This window comes from Primulina tabacum, chromosome 13, assembly GCF_025594145.1.
Source record: "Primulina tabacum isolate GXHZ01 chromosome 13, ASM2559414v2, whole genome shotgun sequence".
NCBI classification, from domain to species: domain Eukaryota; kingdom Viridiplantae; phylum Streptophyta; class Magnoliopsida; order Lamiales; family Gesneriaceae; genus Primulina; species Primulina tabacum.
Window position 1 is genome coordinate 6,197,891 of NC_134562.1, and position 21,407 is coordinate 6,219,297.

Consider the following 21,407-nt stretch of genomic DNA (forward strand, 5'->3'; position numbering starts at 1 on the left):
CAAGCAATTTGAAAATTTTTTTTAATTGTGAGAGACGCTTTAATATGACTCACAATAGGCAATAACAAAATACCAATGCTAAAATATTTAGCAGAATTTTAGATTTTTTAAAAAACTTTGCACAAGGATGATTTGTGCATCTCGAATAACGAAGGACGAAAATTTCAAGAATCACATATTCATGAAATGAAGAACGATAAAACAAAGCAGATCTGGAAACAAACAAAGAATTAACACAGATATGAGAATTAAGAACGAGATACTTACTTGAATTCAACGAGACAAAGCTCTGATACCAAATGATATGAATCCTCGTACGCAAGAAAGGCAAACACTGATTAATTGGAATCACGCCCTCAATTCAACAATAATTAAAGGATCCGTGTTGTGATGTCCGATCTTTTGAATCAAGCAATACGTAATTTTCACCCCTAAGCTACGTGGTTTAGGAATAAACAATCACAATTAAACAATCGACACTCGAACGAATCTTCAAAGAACTCGTCTTTGACAACCAGCGTAAGAACGATCGACAAACGCCACAAAGTATAAACTTTGATAAGTCTGATTAGTTTGACACAAAGCAAAGAGCTTTTTTGTTGTTTAAGAGAAAACTCAAAAACAATGCAATTCTATCAATGATAATCTGAAAAGTGTGTAAAATTTCGTCCATATCATGTTTGCATATCAAAAAATACTCAAAATAAGTTCTCAAATTAACTAGGACTCTAAATTAGGTTTTTCTGAAGCAGCGCCTAGGCGCTACAGCTTTGGCAAAAGTAGCGCCTAGGCGCTATGCAGGCCTCTCCTAGCACTGCGGCGCTTCTTCATTGGTGATGTGGCGCTAGTCCATCCACTGTTCCACACTTAATAACATTCATATGGCCTCCAAGGTCACTCCCATATATCATGACTCTTTCGAGGCTTGGAACCTTGCTTGCACGCTCTTCTCAATTGTTCACGAGTCAATGCAATGCTTCCTTGAATATCTTCATTCGCCCTCTCGTGATTGGTCCTTCCGGCAACTCTAAAAGGTCCCATGCTTTTTATGCTTTCCTCGGAGCTTTACCTTCCTTGATCGCTTAGAAAAATATGGAAAAATTCGATGAGAAATATTTAGAATTACTAGTATATATATTCATCAAATTAAATTTACATTTTTATATAACAAACAATTTTGGAAAAAAAATGGTATTCCTCTAGAAGGCTTAATATGTATGATATATATAATATAGCAAGTATAGATATACACAAGCATATGTGTAACTCTAAACCCTATATATACACACATACTTGTAGCCAACTCTAGTACTGATGATGCTCATAATCTTATTCGTAAAAAATATATATTAACCATACATATACAAGGGAATTGAGCTCTACTAATCCATTTAGATTCTCTACTTTTAAATTAAAATTTTATAATATATCCTTACATCATTTAAAAATCCAAAAATACCCTATTATATATTTTTTTCTGTCTTAATTGGGTTTGACGTGTAATTTTTTTTTTTTTGAATAATCATAAAAATGGTAAATTTACTATAGTAATATCATACAAGGTAAGTAATTTTCATGAGATGATTTTTACAATTTGATTTTATTTTGATGAATATTTATTTATATTAGTAATATTACATACTTAATAAGTTATAAATGTTTAGTATGAATTAGTGTAATATTTGGTCAATTCTTTAAAGGGCATTATTGAACTTAAGAAAATTAATTTGCTTGAAGGCCAAAATTCATTATGGTAGTTATGGGAGGCCTTTTTAGGTGTGTGACACTTTGATCATATTTCGATTCTACTTGCAAGATTCTATGAGTGTAATTTATGAGTTTATCGATTTCTTTGTTTTTTTAAAAGCATAATATATAATTAAAAGTTATAAAGAGAATAAAGAGAAGGAAAATTATAAATAATAATTAATTTCTTAATGAACCATGTTGAAACTTCATTTTTATGTAATAGTTTGATATATCTACATGACTAATTAATATATTTTATTGCGTAATTTACTAGCGGTTTGACTATAATTTAGTATTTTGTACTCTGATATTTAAGAAGCTATTAATAGGATTGCAACTAGTAGATTATTTATTGGTTTGAAAATATACCCAAATTTAATATTACTCTACATATTTATGAACCATATTGAATAATGTATGAACATATAAAATCTTTTTAATAATATAATATCTTATTTTTTTGATAAAAACTTGTGTGAGACGGTCTCACGGGTCATATATTTTGTGAGACGGATCTCTTATTTGGGTCATCCATGAAAAAATATTATATTTTATGCTAAAAATATTACTTTTTATTAGGGATGGCAATGGGTAGGGTATGAGTCGGATTTTATACATCCATCCTCATACTCATTTATTAAATTTATCCTCATACCAATTCTCCATACCCATCGGGTATTGAATTTCATCTACATCCCCATACCCATCGGAATATCGGATACTCATACCCTACCCAAATACCCTATTATCATATACAATTGAATTTTTTCAAATTTAAATTGTTTCAATGAAGTTATGAATATTTAAAAAATTATTTAAATGAATAATAAGAAAAATTATTAATGAACAAAATAAACTTTATAGAAAAAAAAAACAAAATATTAAAAATAGTTTATATTAGTTGAACAAAAATACGCAATTCAACAAAAATATAGTAGAATTTACATCATATCCAAAAATTCATAATTCAATTGATTAATCATCTATGGGCTGCCCCTAGTTTAATCATATGTAAGCATTATCAACCCAAAATCAAACTAGATCGATTTATATATTTTCTTCTCTTTTAATATACAAAGCATCGTTTTCTTTAATTTTAAAATTTATGATTATTTATATTGAAAACGCCGAAAATTGGTGAATTGACTGATGAATCTTTAATATAAATAAATATAATTACTATATATATATACATATATACACATACACACATATATATATATATATATATATATATATATATTAGTTTAAAACGGTATTCGGGTCGGGTGTGGGTCGAATTATATCAAATCCGTCTCCATACCCGAACCTGAAAATCCTCATACCCGATTATCCAATTATTTAATCGGGTCTAAAAATCCCTCCATACCCTCTTCTATTCGGGTCGGGTATCGGATCCTCCAACGGGTTCGGAGGAAATTGTCCATCCCTACTTTTTATTGTGAATATCGGTTAGGTTGACTCAGTCTCACAGATAAAGATTCGTGAAATCGTCTCTCACACGAGGCTTACTTTTTTGTATATATAAATGTGTTCTTATAAATTGCAAATATCACAAGTGAATTGTGTTTTATGAAACCATATAGATAAATTTTATTCACACTAAATATATAACAAATACCAAAAACGTGGAGGAGGAGGAGGTGCGAATGAACAAAGGCTTTGAGGATGGAAGTATTCACCACCGCGGCCGCCGTCATATCCACCAGCAAAACATTTTCTTGCCAATGTTTTGCCGATTGTCTATCAAAGACGTAAGACCAAACCAAACCAAAAATCGATCCGATGTCCCTAAACCCGCCACAATCAGTTCCACGGTGCAGCTCAAAAGAAACAAAACGTTCATCGGTTTTCCCTCCGCCGCCGCGGTTACCAGAACTCCAACCAGCAACAACCTCCAAAGCCACAGAAGGAGCATGAAGAAATGCGCTTCCAGTGAATCCCTCGTTCCTAAAGCAACCACCATTACTACCTGCACTACCAACCCCGCCGTCGGCGTCTCCGGCAGCGGAGGGAGCTGTGGAAATGGGTGTAGACGACCCGGCAGTGGAGATAAGAGTTTCCATGATCATGAGGATGGTAATGAAGGTTGTGTCAAGTCAGTGATTGGCAGCATGAGTGAAATGGATCCACCGCTGCCGGTGGTGAAAAGGGTGGCGCTTCCGGGAGCCGACGGAGATGAGGTGAACATTTGGAAACGGAGGTTTAATGGGGCGGCGTTGAAAAGCTTACAGATTGAACATCAAATTTCTCCGACCTAGTGCAGTAGTATCATTAATCACACTCTATAGCAGCTATTTTAGGCTTGTAGTAAGGAAATTAAGCTTCATAATTTAGATTTTTTATATATAAAAATTCATAATTTAGATTTTGAGTTCGAATTATATTTGCATGTCATGTGATTATTATTATTATTATTATTATTGTTATTATTATTGATTAAGTATCTTGTGAGAGGGTCTCACGAATCTTTATCTGTGAGACGGATCAATCCTATCGATATTAACAATAAAAAGTAAAACTCTTAGCATAAAAAGTAATATTGTTTCATGGATGACTCAAATAAAAGATCTTTCTCACAAAATACGACTCGTGAGACCATCTCATACAAGTTTTTGTCATTATTATTAAACTTTAGTTAAACTAATGGAGATGTAATTCTTGTTTTTTGCACATACAATTAGATTGTAAATCTATTCTATTTTATTAAAGTTAAGGACATGATAGTAACAATTTAGGAAGGACACAATTTTTTCTTCCAATTTTATCCTTATATGATACTAATATTACACTTTTGTTTTTTGTTTTTTTAAAAAAATTCCTACACACACTTTTATTTTTATTTTTTTATTTCAACAATTAAAATATCAATTTAGTCCCTCCATAATTTGTCAAATTTCACTTTAGTCCATCAATAATGATAAAAAAGAATGTACACACGCATCGCGTGTACAGAGTAACTAGTATATATTATAGTCGTGGCTATTGGAAAATATGGTTCATGCACATGGTGCATTATACTTTACGGCTAGTTAATAATTTTTTAAGGAAAAACTTGAACTCTTTGCGATTTTGGTATGTTTTAAATTTCAGTCTTATATTTATAATTTTGATTTTGAAAATATATGGAATTGCACTTGATATTGGTTTTGCGCCACGGGTAGTGTGTGTACGCGTGTATTTTTTTTAGAAAAAAAAAAATAAACGTGTGTAAATTTATCTTTTGTGTACAATATTTCTTGTTATTAGTCATTTTTATGTAAGCCTTTAGAGGTTATATTAAAATTAACATTTTTATTGGCATTTCTTTTGTTCGAGTCGGATCCATAAATTTAACGAAAAGGAAAGATCATCTTTGATTTTCAAAATTTATTATCAATATTTCACGTCAATTTCAAATTCGAAAACATGGGAAAATCTTGATGCATGAAAATATTCAGATGAAATAACTACACGTCTTAGATCTATAAACTACAGAATTTCTTCCCAGGACTTGCTTTACAAATTAAACTACTGGGAAACAAACGGGGAATTTAATACCTGTAATTTTTTTTTTTTTTTTTGAAAATTATCGTCACACCGAGACTAGAATTTTATATATATACCTATAATATGAAGAAAGTAAAAAATTTCAATCCAGTGCTCGACAAAATGCGGTAGAAAGGTACACTAATACGCAACGTTTAACAGTAATCACAATGCTTACAGAATTATGTTATCAGAACCATATAATCGTAAGAAACATCTCGGACACGAGTGGGGATTAGTGTCCTAAGTTACATGCTGCAAACATGTTAGAGTAGATGCCCTACAAGCCAACGATTGGCTAGGGAATTTATTGACTCAAGTGAAATAAACAATCTTTATTTTAATATAATTTAACTTTTTATGGTCTTGTTATACTTTATCTGTATACTCATGCAAACAGCATAGATAAAGTCCTTGATTATGCTTTAATACAAATGAATCGTAATTCGATGTTGAAACTCATTTGTAAACACTGCATATTCTAAATTCGTTCATAGTCGATTCAGCCGCCTAAAACAGGGATAAAGGTCGCTTGAGCTCGAGACTAGCATCTGTGATGTTGTGTACTGTGTTTCTTGGTAAGGGCATGGAGATGTCCAAACATGCAGATGGGTAGTCATATGATGATTATACAGAACAACCCTCACTCGGACTTTCCAAGTGGTTTTCATTCATCGAGAGGATAAGTCCGTGGTTATGATTATACACCATTAGTCCTTACGACCCGGGACAACACTGAGGCTCTATATGCTAGAGCTGTGCTTTGACTCGTTTACCGGCTCCAGGAGAGTCATCAGGTGGCGAGGTTGGGTACAGTTGCGACACATATAGGAGCCAGTGCATTGTAGTCGGGGATTCACCGCTCACCTACGGGTGTGGATATCCTATGTGATCTAATGTAATAATAGTGCATGGAATCTCTGGCCAGAGTTTGAGATGTACGTTGGAGAAGGAGTTCTCCAATATTACACGCGATGCCACTATTATAGTTATCACATAGTTATCGAATTAATATGCAACCCTCGATGAACCAATGGTTGTAGATTCGATCGGGATATATGAGATGAAGGGACCGTACTGTACGTTAATCATAATCGGCTGGTTCTTGCAGGCACTATCAGTGATACCTAGGGGATCACAGGGCGATGCTACTAGACGCTCTTACCATGATCCGATGGGTGCAATCAGAAATGAGTTCTGACATTCTTGATCAAGGCGTTGATGAAAAGAATGGGGCTAACTAGGGTAAGCCCGGATAAAGGATTATGTCTTGAATCACAAAGAGTTGTGAACCCACGGCTAGCTGTATCCCTGAACCATTGAGGGTCACACAAGCACTGGATCGTTTGTTCCCGTTGAGAGAATAAATTCAAGGAGTTGAATTTATATTATGATATAGTAAATTCAAAGAGTTGAATTTATGATAATTAAATTTTGAGAAAATAAATTCACGGAGTTGAATTTATGAGATAGTAAATTCAAGAAGTTGAATTTATGAAATTTGGAGAGCATAAATTCAAGGAGTTGAATTTATAAAATTTGATAATTTAATTTATTAAACTCAAAAGTTGAGTTTATTAAATATTAAATTTTGGAGGTGATAAAATTCAAGGAGTTGAATTTATAATTTAAATATTAAATTCAAATGTTGAATTTATAATGTATTTAATTTATTAAGCTCAAAGGTTGAGTTTATTAAATATTAAATTAAATATAGTGGGAAGTATGTTTAATGAGCTTGTAGGAGTACAAGTCCAACATACTAAATAATTAAAATTCTTAATGAACTTTGATTAATTAATTAAACTAGTTGGACTAGCCCAATTAATTAATCAAGCCTATTAATGTTAATTATGGTAATTAGGTCATGTAATTTTTATTTTAAAAATTTTTGACCTAAAATCATAGTCTCCTCAAAAATTGGAATATGAGATTTTCGAGACTTATGGGATGCAAGTTTTTGGAATCTTTAATTAACTTAATTAAGTAAATAATTAATTAAATTAATAAAAGATTAGAAAATAAAATAAAGATTTGATTTCTTATTTGACTTGATAGCATCCGAAAGGTTTTTGAAATCTTTTATATAACTCTCGGCTCTTCTCAAATCACAAGAATAGGGCTCTCGAAAATTCCTTCAAAAACAAGAAAAATTTGGCTTAAAATTTTTGAGTCGAATTTTTCGTATTATATCTCTATGCAGAAGTTCTTCTAAATTACTAGTGCAATTTAGAAGAGGGACAAATCATCTAGTCGTGGATCTGATTAGAAGAAAGGAGTCATTGAAGAAATTTCGTAGGGATTCATCAAGAGCTATCTCCGCTAAACCCGGAATAGTTGGAGCCGTGTGATTAATTCACCAAAGGTATGAAATTTCTAACGCCCTATGAATGTTTATGATAAAATCATACGAGTGCCCAAACATATTTTGATTGTCAAAATATGTAAAATTTTTAAAACTTCTATTACGAACAGAGCACAAACCAAAGGAATGGAGGAGAATTCTTCTCTGTTGTATACCACAGAATTGATCAACCACACATATATACACATGAGTTGCATACAGCTGTCAAAAACTACCTAAACCAACTTAAACTAACTCAATGTACTTGAAGCTAATTAATATAACAAATAGAAGAAAATAATTACACGTGTTTAAAACTCCCCCTCAAGGTGGCTTGTAAAGGTCCTTTATAGCCATCTTGGACAATAGCGGGGCTAAGCGATGAATGGGTAATGGCTTCGTAAAGATGTCCGCTAGCTGATGTTGTGAGCGTATCGACAAGAGTTTGATAATCCCTTCATGTACTTTGTCTCGAACAAAATGACAATCGATTTCAATGTGTTTGGTGCGTTCATGAAACATTGGATTCGAAGCTATATGTATAGCAGCTTGATTATCACAGTAAATGGTTGCAGGATCAGTCATATGAATGGAAAAATCTGAGAGTAATTGAGCCATCCAAACAATCTCACTTGCTGTGGTAGCAAGTGCTCGATATTCGGCCTCCGCTGATGATCGAGAGACGGTTGTTTGCTTCTTGGCTTTCCATGACACAAGGGAATGACCAAGGAATACACAGAAACCAGTAACTGATTTTCGAGATTCCGCACAAGCAGCCCAATCAGCGTCACAAAATGCTTTCAGCTGTAAGGGAGATGTGGCTGCGAAGAAAAGTCCCTGTCCCGGAGTCCCTTTGATGTATCGAAGGAGATGATGGACAGCTTGTAAATTAGGTGTGCGGGGTTGAGATATAAACTGACTGAGTTTGTGAACAGCAAATGAAATATCTGGCCGTGAAAAAGTGAGATATAATAAGCGACCCACAATGCGTCTGTACTGAGTGATGTCCTCGAGGGGTTCGCCATCATTGGAAGTCATGCGGACCTTAGGATCTATGGGTGTCATTACTGGCTTGCTGGCCAGAAAACATGTGCCAGCAAGAAGTTGTAGAGCATATTTGCGTTGAGATAATATGATGCCCGTGGAAGATCGAGCAATTTCAATACCCAAGAAGTATTTCAGGCAGCCAAGATCACGAAGCTTGAAATGGCTATGTAAGAACTGCTTTAAAGATGCAATGAGCACAGGAGACGGCCCAGTGATAATGATGTCATCGACATATACTAATAGAGCTACAAATGAGGAACCTGATCCTTTAGTGAACAAAGAATAATCAGATTTGGATTGAGCGAGTCCAAACTGGAGCACAACCTGGGAAAGCTTGGAGTTCCATTGCCTCGAGGCTTGACGTAATCCATATATAGACTTGTGAAGCTTGCACACCATATGGTTCTTTGAAGTAACCGGCTCCCCCTGAAACTGATACCCTTGTGGAATGTCCATATATACTTCTTCACATAGATCCCCATTTAAGAATGCATTACTAACATCCAACTGAATCAAACTCCAATTCTGACAAGCTGCCAAAGCAAGAAGGACTTTGACAGTGACTAATTTAGCCACAGGAGAAAATGTGTCTAAGAAATCAATCCCTTCCTGTTGGTTAAATCCTTTAGCAACAAGCCTAGCTTTATGTCTTTCGATTGAGCCATCAGCATGAAGTTTGAGCTTATATACCCACTTGCAACCAATCGAATGTTTGCCAACGGGAAGAAGAACAATCGACCAAGTGTTATTACACTCCAAGGCAGCTAGTTCAGCAGTCATTGCTTGCTGCCACTCGGGGTATTTATTAGCTTGGTGAAAGGATTTTGGTTCAGTGGCCGAGGACACATTAAGGACAAAGGTTTTGTAAGCAGGTGTTAATTGATCATAAGAGATGTATTTGGATAGTGGATATGGTGTATCGTGCATCGAGGGAGGCATGAGATCAGGACCTTTCAGAAGGTTGCAGTGATAGTCTTGGAGATAAGATGGTTGTGTCATAATACGAGTAGAACGACGAGGTTGAGGTAAGGGTGGTGATTGTGCTGGGACTTGATCATGATTAGAGATTTCAATGGAAGACTCATGCTGAGCTAAAGGAAGTACAATGTCCGGAAATGGATCAAACGATGGTAATATAGGTGTATGATTATGAAATGGAAATATGGTTTAATGGAAGATCACATCCCTAGATAAAAAAATATGTTTGCTATCAAGATCATATAGTTTGTACCCTTTAACACCAGGTGGATACCCAAGAAATACACACGAACGTGCTCGAGGCTGAAACTTAGATCGAGCCGCGGGTAAAGTAGAAGCATATGCCAAGCAACCAAAGACTTTGAGCCTGGAGTAGTCTACCACAGTATGATGTAACAGCTCAAATGGTATCTTGCCATGTAACAGAAACGACGGAGTGCGATTAATGAGATAACAGGCATTGAGAATGCACTCGTTCCAGAATGCTAGTGGAATGCGAGACTGGAAATATAAGGCTCGAGCAACATTAAGTAAGTGTTGATGTTTCCGTTCAACCACAGAGTTTTGTTGAGGGCGTTCAACACAAGAGTATTGGAGTAAAACTCCGCGTTGATGAAAGAAATCAGAGAAGGCTAATTCTTTGGCATTATCCGAACGAAAACACTTAATATTGCATTGAAATTGGGTATCAATCATAGCAAAGAAACGAGGAATTACATGAGCCACATCCGATTTAGATTTCAATAGGAAAATCCATGTAAATCTAGTACAATCATCAACCAATGTTAGAAAGTAACGATGACCGGAATAGGACGGTTCATTGAGAGGACCCCAAATATCACCATGGATCAAATCAAAAGGATGTAAAGATACATGATTATTCGAAACAAAAGGTAACCGCTTTTGTTTTGCAAAGGGACATATGTGACATACAGTGGAAGGGCATGGCTTGGGTGCATCATATTGCAGTGTGGTGTGTAAGGATTCCAATACCTTGAACGATGGGTGTCCAAATCGTTGGTGCCACAGCTGTATAGAGACTTTATTAACAAAAGAAGTAGTGTCTGAACCAAGTTGATGAAGGTCCAGGATGTACAAATCCCCAATTCGATTACCCTTGCCAATCATCCTCCCGGAGTTGGCTTCTTGAATAACAAAATGATCATGATAAAACTGCACAGCCAGGTTGGACGTCGTGGTGAGTATACTTACAGAGAGTAAGTTGAATTTAAATTGAGGCACATATAAAACACTACGAAGTGTAATGTTGGAAGTGAGCCGAACATCACCAATGGAATCAACTGAAATAGTGGTGTGATCGGGTAATGTCACATTCGCATTATGTATTTTGGACATGGACTGAAACGCATCAGCATTGCAACAAATATGACTAGAAGCACCCGAATCAATGATCCAAAACTGACCGGAAGATAGATTTGGCGGCATTGAAACCGAAAGACATATACCTGCAGTGTGAGTTGTGTGATCCATATCCGATGCAGTAGTGTTGTTGGGGACAACTGACAGATGAGACTGAAACATGTGCATCAATTGCTGATATTGATCAGGACTGAGATTTTGAAAGAACTGGCCCAGAGGTGTAGCCCCAACGTCCGAAGTAGTCCCCACAAGATTCACATTGGCCACAGAAGGATGCGAAGTAGAAGGATGAGAGTCAGTGCGCATTCGTGGCCGAGATTTAAAACCAGGGGGATAACCATGAATCTCATAACATGTGTCTACCGTATGACCATGAATCGCACATTTAGTGCAGTATGGACGATCACGCCTCTTGTATTTGAACTTTGACTGCTGATCCTGACCATAGGAAGGCAACTTAGATGGCTGAGATTTTACAGCAAAGGCCATAGGTGAGTCAGATGCAGAGTTCAAGTGTATTGTTCGTTGACGTTCTTCTTGAGATACCAAGGAAAAGATTTTGTTAATCGGTGGCAGAGGATCCATTAACAGTAATTGACCTCTGATGTGAGAAAAAGAATCATTCAATCCAAGTAAAAACATCATGATGTGCTCTTGACGATTAAATGAGTCCAGAGATTGAACCCCACCACAGCTGCATTTTCCGCATGTACAAGCTGGCCGAAAATTGGACAATTCATCCCACAGAGTCTTGAGCTTTGTGAAATATGCAGCAACGGAAGTTTGATCTTGAGAATGATTGAAGAGTGCACGTCGCAACTCAAAGATGCGAGGACCATTGCTCTGTTGGAATCTCTCACGTAAGTCCTTCCAGATTTCAGCCGCTATATCATAAAACAAAATGCTAGCTGAAATTTCCTTGGATACGGAGTTGAGAATCCACGAGATCACAACATTGTTGCTGCGAAACCAAGCAACATGTAAATGAAGGTCCGAAACATCTGGTTGAGGAATGGATCCATCAATAAATCCGAGTTTGTTCTTGACCGAAAGCGCTATACGCATTGCCCGACTCCAAGAGGCATAGTTTTCTCCCGTGAGCGGCTGAGAAACGAGTGAAATACCTGGATTATCAGAATGATGTAAGAAATATGGATTGAGCGGATCGTCCACTACAGATCTGGAATGTGAACTCGAATCAGGTGGCGCCATGATCACCGATCAGTCGCCGATTGCAAGAGATTGAAGAATTATCGATGCGTGGGAATATTGACAACAGCGGCAAGGAATTTCATCTGATACCATATTACGAACAGAGCACAAACCAAAGGAATGGAGGAGAATTCTCCTCTGTTGTATATCACAGAATTGATCAACCACACATATATACACATGAGTTGCATACAGCTGTCAAAAACTACCTAAACCAACTTAAACTAACTCAATGTACTTGAAGCTAATTAATCTAACAAATAGAAGAAAATAATTACACGTGTTTAAAAACTTCCGCTGCGTTTGGGCGTGTAGAAAACCGGGATCCAACAAAACACTATATATAGAACAGAATACTGCCGAACACAAGTCCAAGAAAAGGTGGCAAGAAAGAGAAGAACCTGAGACCACACTAAAATTCAGCTCTGCTCTTTGTAAGGCGTCCATATTAATTTACATACGTCAACGTCAAGACCGCCACATCCTGCAGCCTTAAGGTGCCGGTCCAAGACCTTAGGATCCGCACATATAACGTGTTGTCCCTTCCGGTATTGAATTAACTCTAAGTTCTGAAGTGTAGACAATATATCATCGGCCTTGATAGCCGTCATGTCACTGAGCTCCTGGAGAAGGCGATTAACAAGAAATCAAGTTGAAATGTACCACATTAAAAAGATAAGATAAGGCAAAAGCCGTTTTTCACCCTGTACCCAAACAAGGGCTTTCTTTAAAAAATTCTTTATAAAAATGTTGCAAATGGAGATTGTTTACAGCGACGGTTAATAATCGTCGCAAATAGCGACGGTTTTATAATCCGTCGCCCACAGCGACAGTTTTATCGCCCACAGCGACGGTTAAAAACCCGTCGCCCATAGCAGGTGTAATAATCCGTCGCTATTTGCGACGGTTGTTAACCGTCGCTGTTAGAATTCGGTGCAGTCTAGCACGGACTCTCCGTGCCCCCTTTCCTTTATATTTATTTTTTTATTTTTTTTTAAATAAGTCTGATCCGGTACAGTGAAACGCGGATTGTACTAGTTTTATAAACACTTTCATTTTACAACATTTTTATAATGTTTTATTTAATTTATAATATTTTTAAAAAAAGCCGACAAAATATTGCATGATATTACCGTAAATAATAATATTGACGGCGTGCGATTAATGTACGCCGTTAATGTCTAGACACAATTTTTTTTTTTAAATCTTTTACTATTAACAACAGCGCATATAAACATGCACACTGTTAATAATATTATTAACGGCGTGTCTTTATTGTGCACTGCAAAAATTGCATATGTTATTAACAGCACACATAAATGCATTATGGGGATAGTACTATCCGCAGCGTGCTTTTAATGCACGCTGTTATTTCTGTCATATAAAAGCACGCTGCACATATTACTTTTAACGGTGTGCACTTGACAGAAATAACGGTGTGCACTTGACAGAAATAACGGCGTACATTAATCGCACGCCGTCAATATTATTATTTACAGTAATATCATGCAATATTTTGTCGGCTTTTTTAAAAATATTATAAATTAAATAAAACATTATAAAAATGTTGTAAAATGAAAGTGTTTATAAAACTAGTACAATCCGCATTTCACTGCACCGGATTCAGACTTATTTAAAAAAAAAAAAAACGGAAGGGGGCACGGAGAATCCGTGCTATTTATGCAGCGGATTCTAACAGCGACGGTTTAACACCTGTCGCCATGTACGGCGACGGATTATAAAACCGTCGTTGTTAGAATCCGGTGCAGTGAAATACGGATTGTACTAATTTTATAAACAATCTCAATTTGCAACATTTTTATAAAAAAATTTTTAATTTATAATATTTTAAAAAAAAAGCCCCCAAAGAAGTAACAACCTCAATTATTGCTACGATAAAATATTCGAATGATATTTCCTGATTATTTCTTTATTCACTATTTATTGTTTTATTCCCCTTTTAATGCTTCACGTTTTTTACTGTTACATATACAGAGCCCGAGATTCAGGTTTAATTAAGCACAAAAATTGATCGAGTGTCTTCCAATCATGCACGCACAAACTACGACGGTAGAAACTTTCAAGTTCATTTTTGTGTCTCATTTCAATCTCTACTAAGTAGTCTAAACTAAAAGAACTACTTAAAAAACTCTCACACCGCAGCCGCGGATAGATAATCAATCAGTTGCATATAAATGGAGATGATCTATCCATGCTTCTGCTCGAAGACAATGGTTGGATTTGAAACAAGCAATTCAATGCAAACGTTGATGGAGATATTTCCTTTGTGTTTTGTCAGTATATCTAGGGGAACGCGTGTCCAGTACACCCTCGGTAACTCAATAGTCCCAGGTCTGAAAGAGGTCTTTCTGGTGTTCCGACTTTATTTTCCTTCTTTGAAAGCTCATATGCTACAAAATGGAGAAGAAAAAAATAAACACATTCTGTAAAAAATTAGATAATAGATAAGTTACGAGAAGAGGATGAAATGATCTTATTCTTTCAATCTTGGGATCTAAAACACCATCAACAATAGAAATTTAAGGTATGTCCTTGACAAAAGCGAGGCAGATGCTGAGCTTACAAAATGCAATCAGAAATTTTCCATAGCCTTTTCTCTGATAAGGAGGAAGAGTAAGAATGCATGCCAAGTTGTAGGATTCCTCGGAATGCTTCTCCTTCACATATAAAGAAAGAAAAGTCAGAAACCTACAATTTTGGAATATTTTCATAAAATGCAAGACCTTCAGCCCATGCAATAGCAACGCATCTACATAAATTATTCCACACGTGACCTGGGTTCTCCTTTCGTGAAATTTGACAAGTAGACAAAATCATTGCAAAATCATATCAGATGGTTATAAGATAAAGCTTAATAGAGTCAAATTTAAATCCTATTATAGAGTCAAATTTAAATCCTATTTCTTATTCATCAATGTAAAAATGGGATGCATACTGATCAAAGACAAGGAATACTAAGCAAGTCATGGCAATGAAGTAGTTGAGAATCCAATTATGGTAGATTACATGTGACAAGAAGAGAACATATATGCGGACAACCTTCATTTCCACAAAAAAATCATAAATCGATCCTAATCAATAACAGAAGGCAAGGACAACAATGATACAAATACCTTCGAGAAGTAGCCGACCATGTGGCATCCTCGATCATCACATTCACATAGCACATAGAAAAGAAACATATCCACGTCATAGTACAGGGTCTTGTGATACAGAAACAATTTAGCAAGTTAGCAAAGATTCTGCCCATAAACCTTGTTCTTTTTGCCATCAACCTATTTCAGCTTATTTCAAATTCAGATAGAAGTTTCCTATCTGACAACTGCTCTGAATCAGATTATGGCAGCTAGAAAGATAACACGTAAAGCAAGAGAATGTGACCCAATAAAGCATCTGAGTGCAAACGAAAAAGAGATCTGATGTAAAAACTATGTTGCGCCTAAAATTTCAATATTTAAGAGAGAGGTCCAAAACAACTTGGGGAATCGAAAGCCAAAAAATACATCCTCGGTTGCCACGAGATTGTGATCAACCTGAAAGCCCGAAGGAAAATATTTCAACAAACATCAAAATCCATCACCCTATTGTCATTTGGAGGAGAAGGGTAAACAGAAAGGGTACACAAGCAACCACTCAATGCTTGCCCGTCCTAATTTTGGTAAGAGAGCCACCAGATGGAAATTTCAATATCCAAGGGCTGGGATATTTCTTTTGGTTACAGCAATTTTGTTTATTAGCAGAAATACTTGAGACTGATCAGAACAACCATTCAATAATATTTGATGGCTTGCACAGTGAATTAGTGATGTTTACTTGAAATAAGAGTGTAAACCAAAGCTTCATTTGCCTGGGATAGTAACAATGTCAACATAAAAAAAATGGGAGGAGGCTATTTGAGTAACTTAATCATATATACATTGAAAGATAAACTAAAACTAAGAGATCATGCGAATGAAAACTTCAGAGTTAGTTAAAGAAAATTATGGGTAAACTCTTAATTTGGAGACAAAGAGATAATGTAACCAATGAAATAATTATAAATTCCCAAAATAAAAAGTGAAGAACGCAATATCTTACCTCAAACATAGACAAGGTAGTATCTCGATATATCTCATCACCTGGGGGATGCTTGAGGTCACATTTCCTCTATAAGTGAAAGGGCAAATAAGATAAACACTGGGAATCACAGCTGAAGTTCAATAAAAACAAGTATATGATAGTAAAGCACATGAAATTATGAATAAAACAGTAGTTAGAAAAAGTGCACAGCTTGAAACTCGACAAACTTGACTGACATCAATGCCAAAAATAACATCATAATGACATAGATATAAGTATAAATAGCCAACATTTTGATCACTAAAATGCAATTACAATCAAAATGAAAGCATGTCAGTGCTCACTGCTAACCCTATGCCTTTGAAGTTGTTCTTTGCGCTTCATGAAATTTAGGCAAAACTCGCAAAAGTACAACTTGTTACAGTCATTGTATTCTGGTGGAAAGGGTGAGAAGTACCAAGTCTCAATCTCGTATCTTCCAAGCTCAATCGTCGCAATATTTTTTACTTTAGTGAATTCCACATGTTCATGCAAGCTAGCAGCATCAAGCTCCTCATGGCCCTGCAATTTTTTTCAAACACCACCTCGTGATCATCCATGCCAGCTCCGTTTGTATGTATTCTAGACTAACTATTATGTTACGCACTTTTAAAGGGTGTGACTCCATATATAAAGCCTAAAACTAATACAAACGTAATGTTGGACTGTTCGCACTTCATCAACATTTGGTGATTTTCTAAATTCAGAGTACAAGGACATGCTTACTTTACAGGCAAAGCCATTTGTTCTAACATGTATTGTTTAACCTTGACTTCCCATCATTTTGCATATAAGCAACAAAAGAGGTATAGATGCATCAAATTTTGATCATGGTGAAGCTCATGGAGTATATATAATACAGTGTCTGTCCCATCCAAATTACAGACTCATGCTGTCATGCATGAATGTCAACATGTAATAATGTCCACAACAAATTATATGTGAACTAATTGGTTCAGAATCATATAAACAAGGAGCACCTCCACATGGGTCTCATCAATCTTGCGCTTTTGATGGCGAGTCATTTTCAAGCTTGTCACCTGAAATTGTCAAATGTGAGAATATTCCTAGGAGAAAGATGGAAAAATATATGTATTATATAGTGTAAAAGCAATCAAATTTAACTGCGGTTAACTGTCAGCCCATAGAAAATTCAATAAGTTATGTGATAAAACAAATTAATCATGCATAAACAATCACAAAGAAACCACATTGCACTCAGGCAACAAGCTTAACGCTTTGACTCTTTCTATTGTGGATTTCAAACTCTTTAAGGATCCATCATTCAGCTGACTAATGACAGACATTTTTTTGTCGCGTTTTCTTACTAGCAGAAATTGTTAAAATCGTATCATATTTTTACATGTATGATCTAGTGAAAATAACGAAATGAACGTTCAATTAGAAAAGATCACTGGCTATCATACGGTCATCGTTTTGAAGCAATTTTTCATTAAAAACAAAAAAATGAATTTGGTAACAGAATAAAGAATCACTGCTCTATAGGAATAAGACATTTCATCAAGGACATCAAAAGTTGGTTTTCCATCAAGCACTCGGATGCTCATTTTTCGCAGAACCCAAATCTAAAACCTATTTTCATAAAAAAAATAGAACAAATGAGAAATAGTATTAATTAAACTACTTCTCACATTCGGTGTAGTGGACATAGTATTCATAATAGTTGGGATCACCACCAGGAAGCTTGCGACGCTCGATGACCTTCACAGGATGGTACTTTCCGTCACGCCAACGCCAATTCACGCGAGTGCCCACCTCCAAGGGCATAATCGTCATTCTCCTCTTCCGATACGAGTCGGTCGCAGACTGAGCCCCGCAGTAATCAGCCGCGGCGTGTGGCGGACGAACGTCTGCTCCTTCTATATCAGGCCCTTTCTCAAAGGAAGCGACGCTGCCGTTCCCGGCGGCGGAGGTCCCACCGTTTACAGGTGCATTTAGCGTAACCGAAACCATTGTGAACGAAATAGATTCCATCGGAAGGAGTGGACCAGTTTTTACATCTTACATTATATACATACCAGCTATTTTGCACAGACACTACAGTTTTTTTACAATTACAGAGAGACTAAAAATAAATTTGACAAATTATTAAAAAATTAAAGTACTATTTAAATTGTTGTAATTAAAAAAAATATTTGTTAAAATTAAAAATAAAAATAAAAACAAAAGTGTAATATTAGTATAACATAAGAACAAAATTGGAAGAGCCAAAAACAGATCAAGACATCATTTTTGTCTATATTATAGAGATTCTTAATAATAGTAATAGATAATACATACTAGTCACTGAGGCACACGCGTTGCATGTGTCATGAATATATGATGTTAATATATTAAATATTCATGATATTACAACATCATGACACTAAAACCTTTTGTGTTTTGTCAAATTTTTCTATCAAAGTAATTCATCATTCATATATTTGGATCCTACTCCTATAATAGAAAATTTTCGCAAAGCACAAAATGTTTTAATGTCATGATGTTATAATATCACGAATATATAAAATGAGACCATAAAGAATATTTTAAAAATATACGGTAATTCCATATTGATTTATTAATTTAACAAAATACGGTTGGTTGAAATGCATCATCAAATGATCACTTCTTAATGAGTTTCATGATCTTACGTTTCGAGATAAACCTCATGGGACCTATTATATATTCAAAATATTTATGTATATAGCTTGCATCTGTATAAAGATAAAGTAAATGTCACAATTGGATATAACCATAAAATATTAATAAAATAAAGATTATTTTTACATAAGAGTTAACAAAACCCAAGTCACAAATTCGCTCACTTGACACATACTATAACAAAATGCTCCAAGGCTTTGATCTTATCAAAGCCGTTTTGCATTTATTGGTGGATATCTAATTATGTAACACAAAATCTAGATGAAATGACTGAAGGTTTACCCTATCTGCATATATAAAGTTGACAAACATAAAAAATATTATACTGTGGGAAATGTTAATTCAAAAGAGATCAGAATTAACAATTAGATTAACAAAATCACCAAAAACAGCAACAAAAATACCTTAAATGCAACATGAGACTTGCTGGAATTCTTAATCTTTAAAACAGTCCTCGTTTTCCTTGTCCATCTTCAATGCACACACAAATACACAAAACAAAAAATTAATTGGTATTAGAAACAAAAGTAATTGCATGATATCTAGGAATTTATAGTTTTATATTGTTCAGGTTCTCAACTGTGATTGAACTTTAAAGCAATATTTTTACACATCCTGATTCTTCGAAACAAATAGAAAATAAATTAATATTTATGAAAGTATAATATGTTGTGTTCAGATTGAACACAGTTGTAATCACAAAAGAGTAGTACAATGCTAAAATCAAATAGAATAATTTCCTATGCTCACAACCATTGTAATTTCTGCCCTCACCTTCAGATTCTCTGTTCCTACAACTACAGGGTACAACTACATGTTTCAGGTTTAAGCTTAGTTTGGAAACATAAATCCAACATTTACCCATATATCTTCAATAATTTCAGGTTTAAGGCCGATAAGACCACTTAATTCGATCAAAATTAAAGTATTTATTTAAAGAGTAAAAAATTGAAATCACCGTAGGGTGTTGCAGCGGCAGTCGTGGGCAGATGAAGTAGTTTTGGAAGGGAAGAGGCGGAGGCGAGACCTGGAATTTGAAATGCTTAACGGTTCACAAATCACACTTGCTATAAAGTCTTTCCCTCTTTAGAGCTTAGCTTTCTGCTACAATCCCCAAAATATCATTTATAATGTCTGAATTATTTCGGGTCTTCTATAGGTTTGAAATGCTTAAAAGAAAACTACAGCGCAGACAAACAAATAAGAGAATGGTAAAAGCAAATAAATCCATCTTTTTTACTCGGTGACCCTAAACCAAGAATTGCACAACTGAAATTCATAAAATTCTTCTCGTATGCTCGGTCTTTCTCAGCCTAGTAGACCAAACAACTTTCTCTTACTTTTGCACACAGCTTCAACTTTTCTACTGGTTTCAATCTAGTCAACTCGGACACAGTATCCCATTGTTCCTTCTTTATACTAAAAGTTATTAAAGAAAACCTAAATAATTGCTATCCGAAAATGAAATATAAGCAAAAACAGAAACTTTCAAAAAACATCCAACTGCTACATTGTGCTGAATTACACTCCATAAATAGGCTCCCTGCATAACTTGGATACATCATTATCGCAATTAGAAAACTAAAACCCCGTATTTTCATAAAAAATATAACTGAACTTTCCCATCAACTTCTCCAATCACAACCATTCATATCTTCATTTACACAGTTGCATCCACAATAACTATAATCCAAAGAGTTCTAGCAAAGGCGCGTGAAAATTACCACAATTTGTCAATAAAAATAAATATACATCACAACAAAAAATTTCTGCAAAATCATAAAAAAATGTCACCTTTAGCGCAAAGCGCCATGTCTTCGAAAAACCCTCAAAAATAACCCAACGATTCAGGAATATAAGAAAATCAATCAGTCGAGATCAACCAGTAATGATGAAAAGCACTGATTCTATATAAATTTTACGCTGAGCGGGGAGATGGCGGATTTCTAACGGTTGTGATGGCGGAGAAAATGAATGAAAAACGGGGACAATTATGCGATTCGACCCTTTCCAACTCAACCCCTCAATTATAGAGTAAATGTCTCGTTTGGCACTTGGGAGGGAAGAAATAATCTGATTGGAACCTTGAAAAAGCGTGGAGAGGTGGAGTGCAGATGAAGTGGGCTCGGAAGGGAAGAAACGGAGGCGAGACCTGGAATTTGAGATGATTTTGTCAAAGAAATATATCTAAAAATGAAGAAAGTAGACTGAAGTTTCAGTGTCTCGTTTGGGAGAGAAGAAATAATCTGATTGGAACTGGAAAAAACGTGGAGAGGTGGAGTGAGGGTAATTTAGGTAGATTCAAAAAAGAGAGCAAGACGCCGTTTAGTTACTCTAGTATGCTTAACTTTAATAAATAGTAAAAGAGATATATTTTTTTTTCAAC

At 35.4% G+C, this 21,407-nt stretch overlaps 1 protein-coding gene and 1 pseudogene across 1 annotated transcript; one reads left to right on the top strand and one right to left on the bottom strand.

Moving 5' to 3' along the window:
- The first annotated feature begins 3,398 nt into the window (after nt 1-3,398).
- On the top strand, nt 3,399-4,010 carry LOC142521818 (uncharacterized). The gene has a single exon (XM_075624996.1). It carries the CDS (start codon nt 3,399-3,401, stop codon nt 4,008-4,010), a length of 612 nt encoding a protein of 203 aa, XP_075481111.1.
- An 8,565-nt stretch (nt 4,011-12,575) lies between these two features.
- LOC142521819 (histone acetyltransferase of the MYST family 1-like) lies at nt 12,576-20,834 on the bottom strand (annotated as a pseudogene).
- Between the last annotated feature and the right edge of the window lie 573 nt (nt 20,835-21,407).

Bases quoted from the DNA above. Each gene is read 5' to 3' on its own strand.
- LOC142521818 (XM_075624996.1), top strand. From the start codon at position 3,399: ATGAACAAAGGCTTTGAGGATGGAAGTATTCACCACCGCGGCCGCCGT.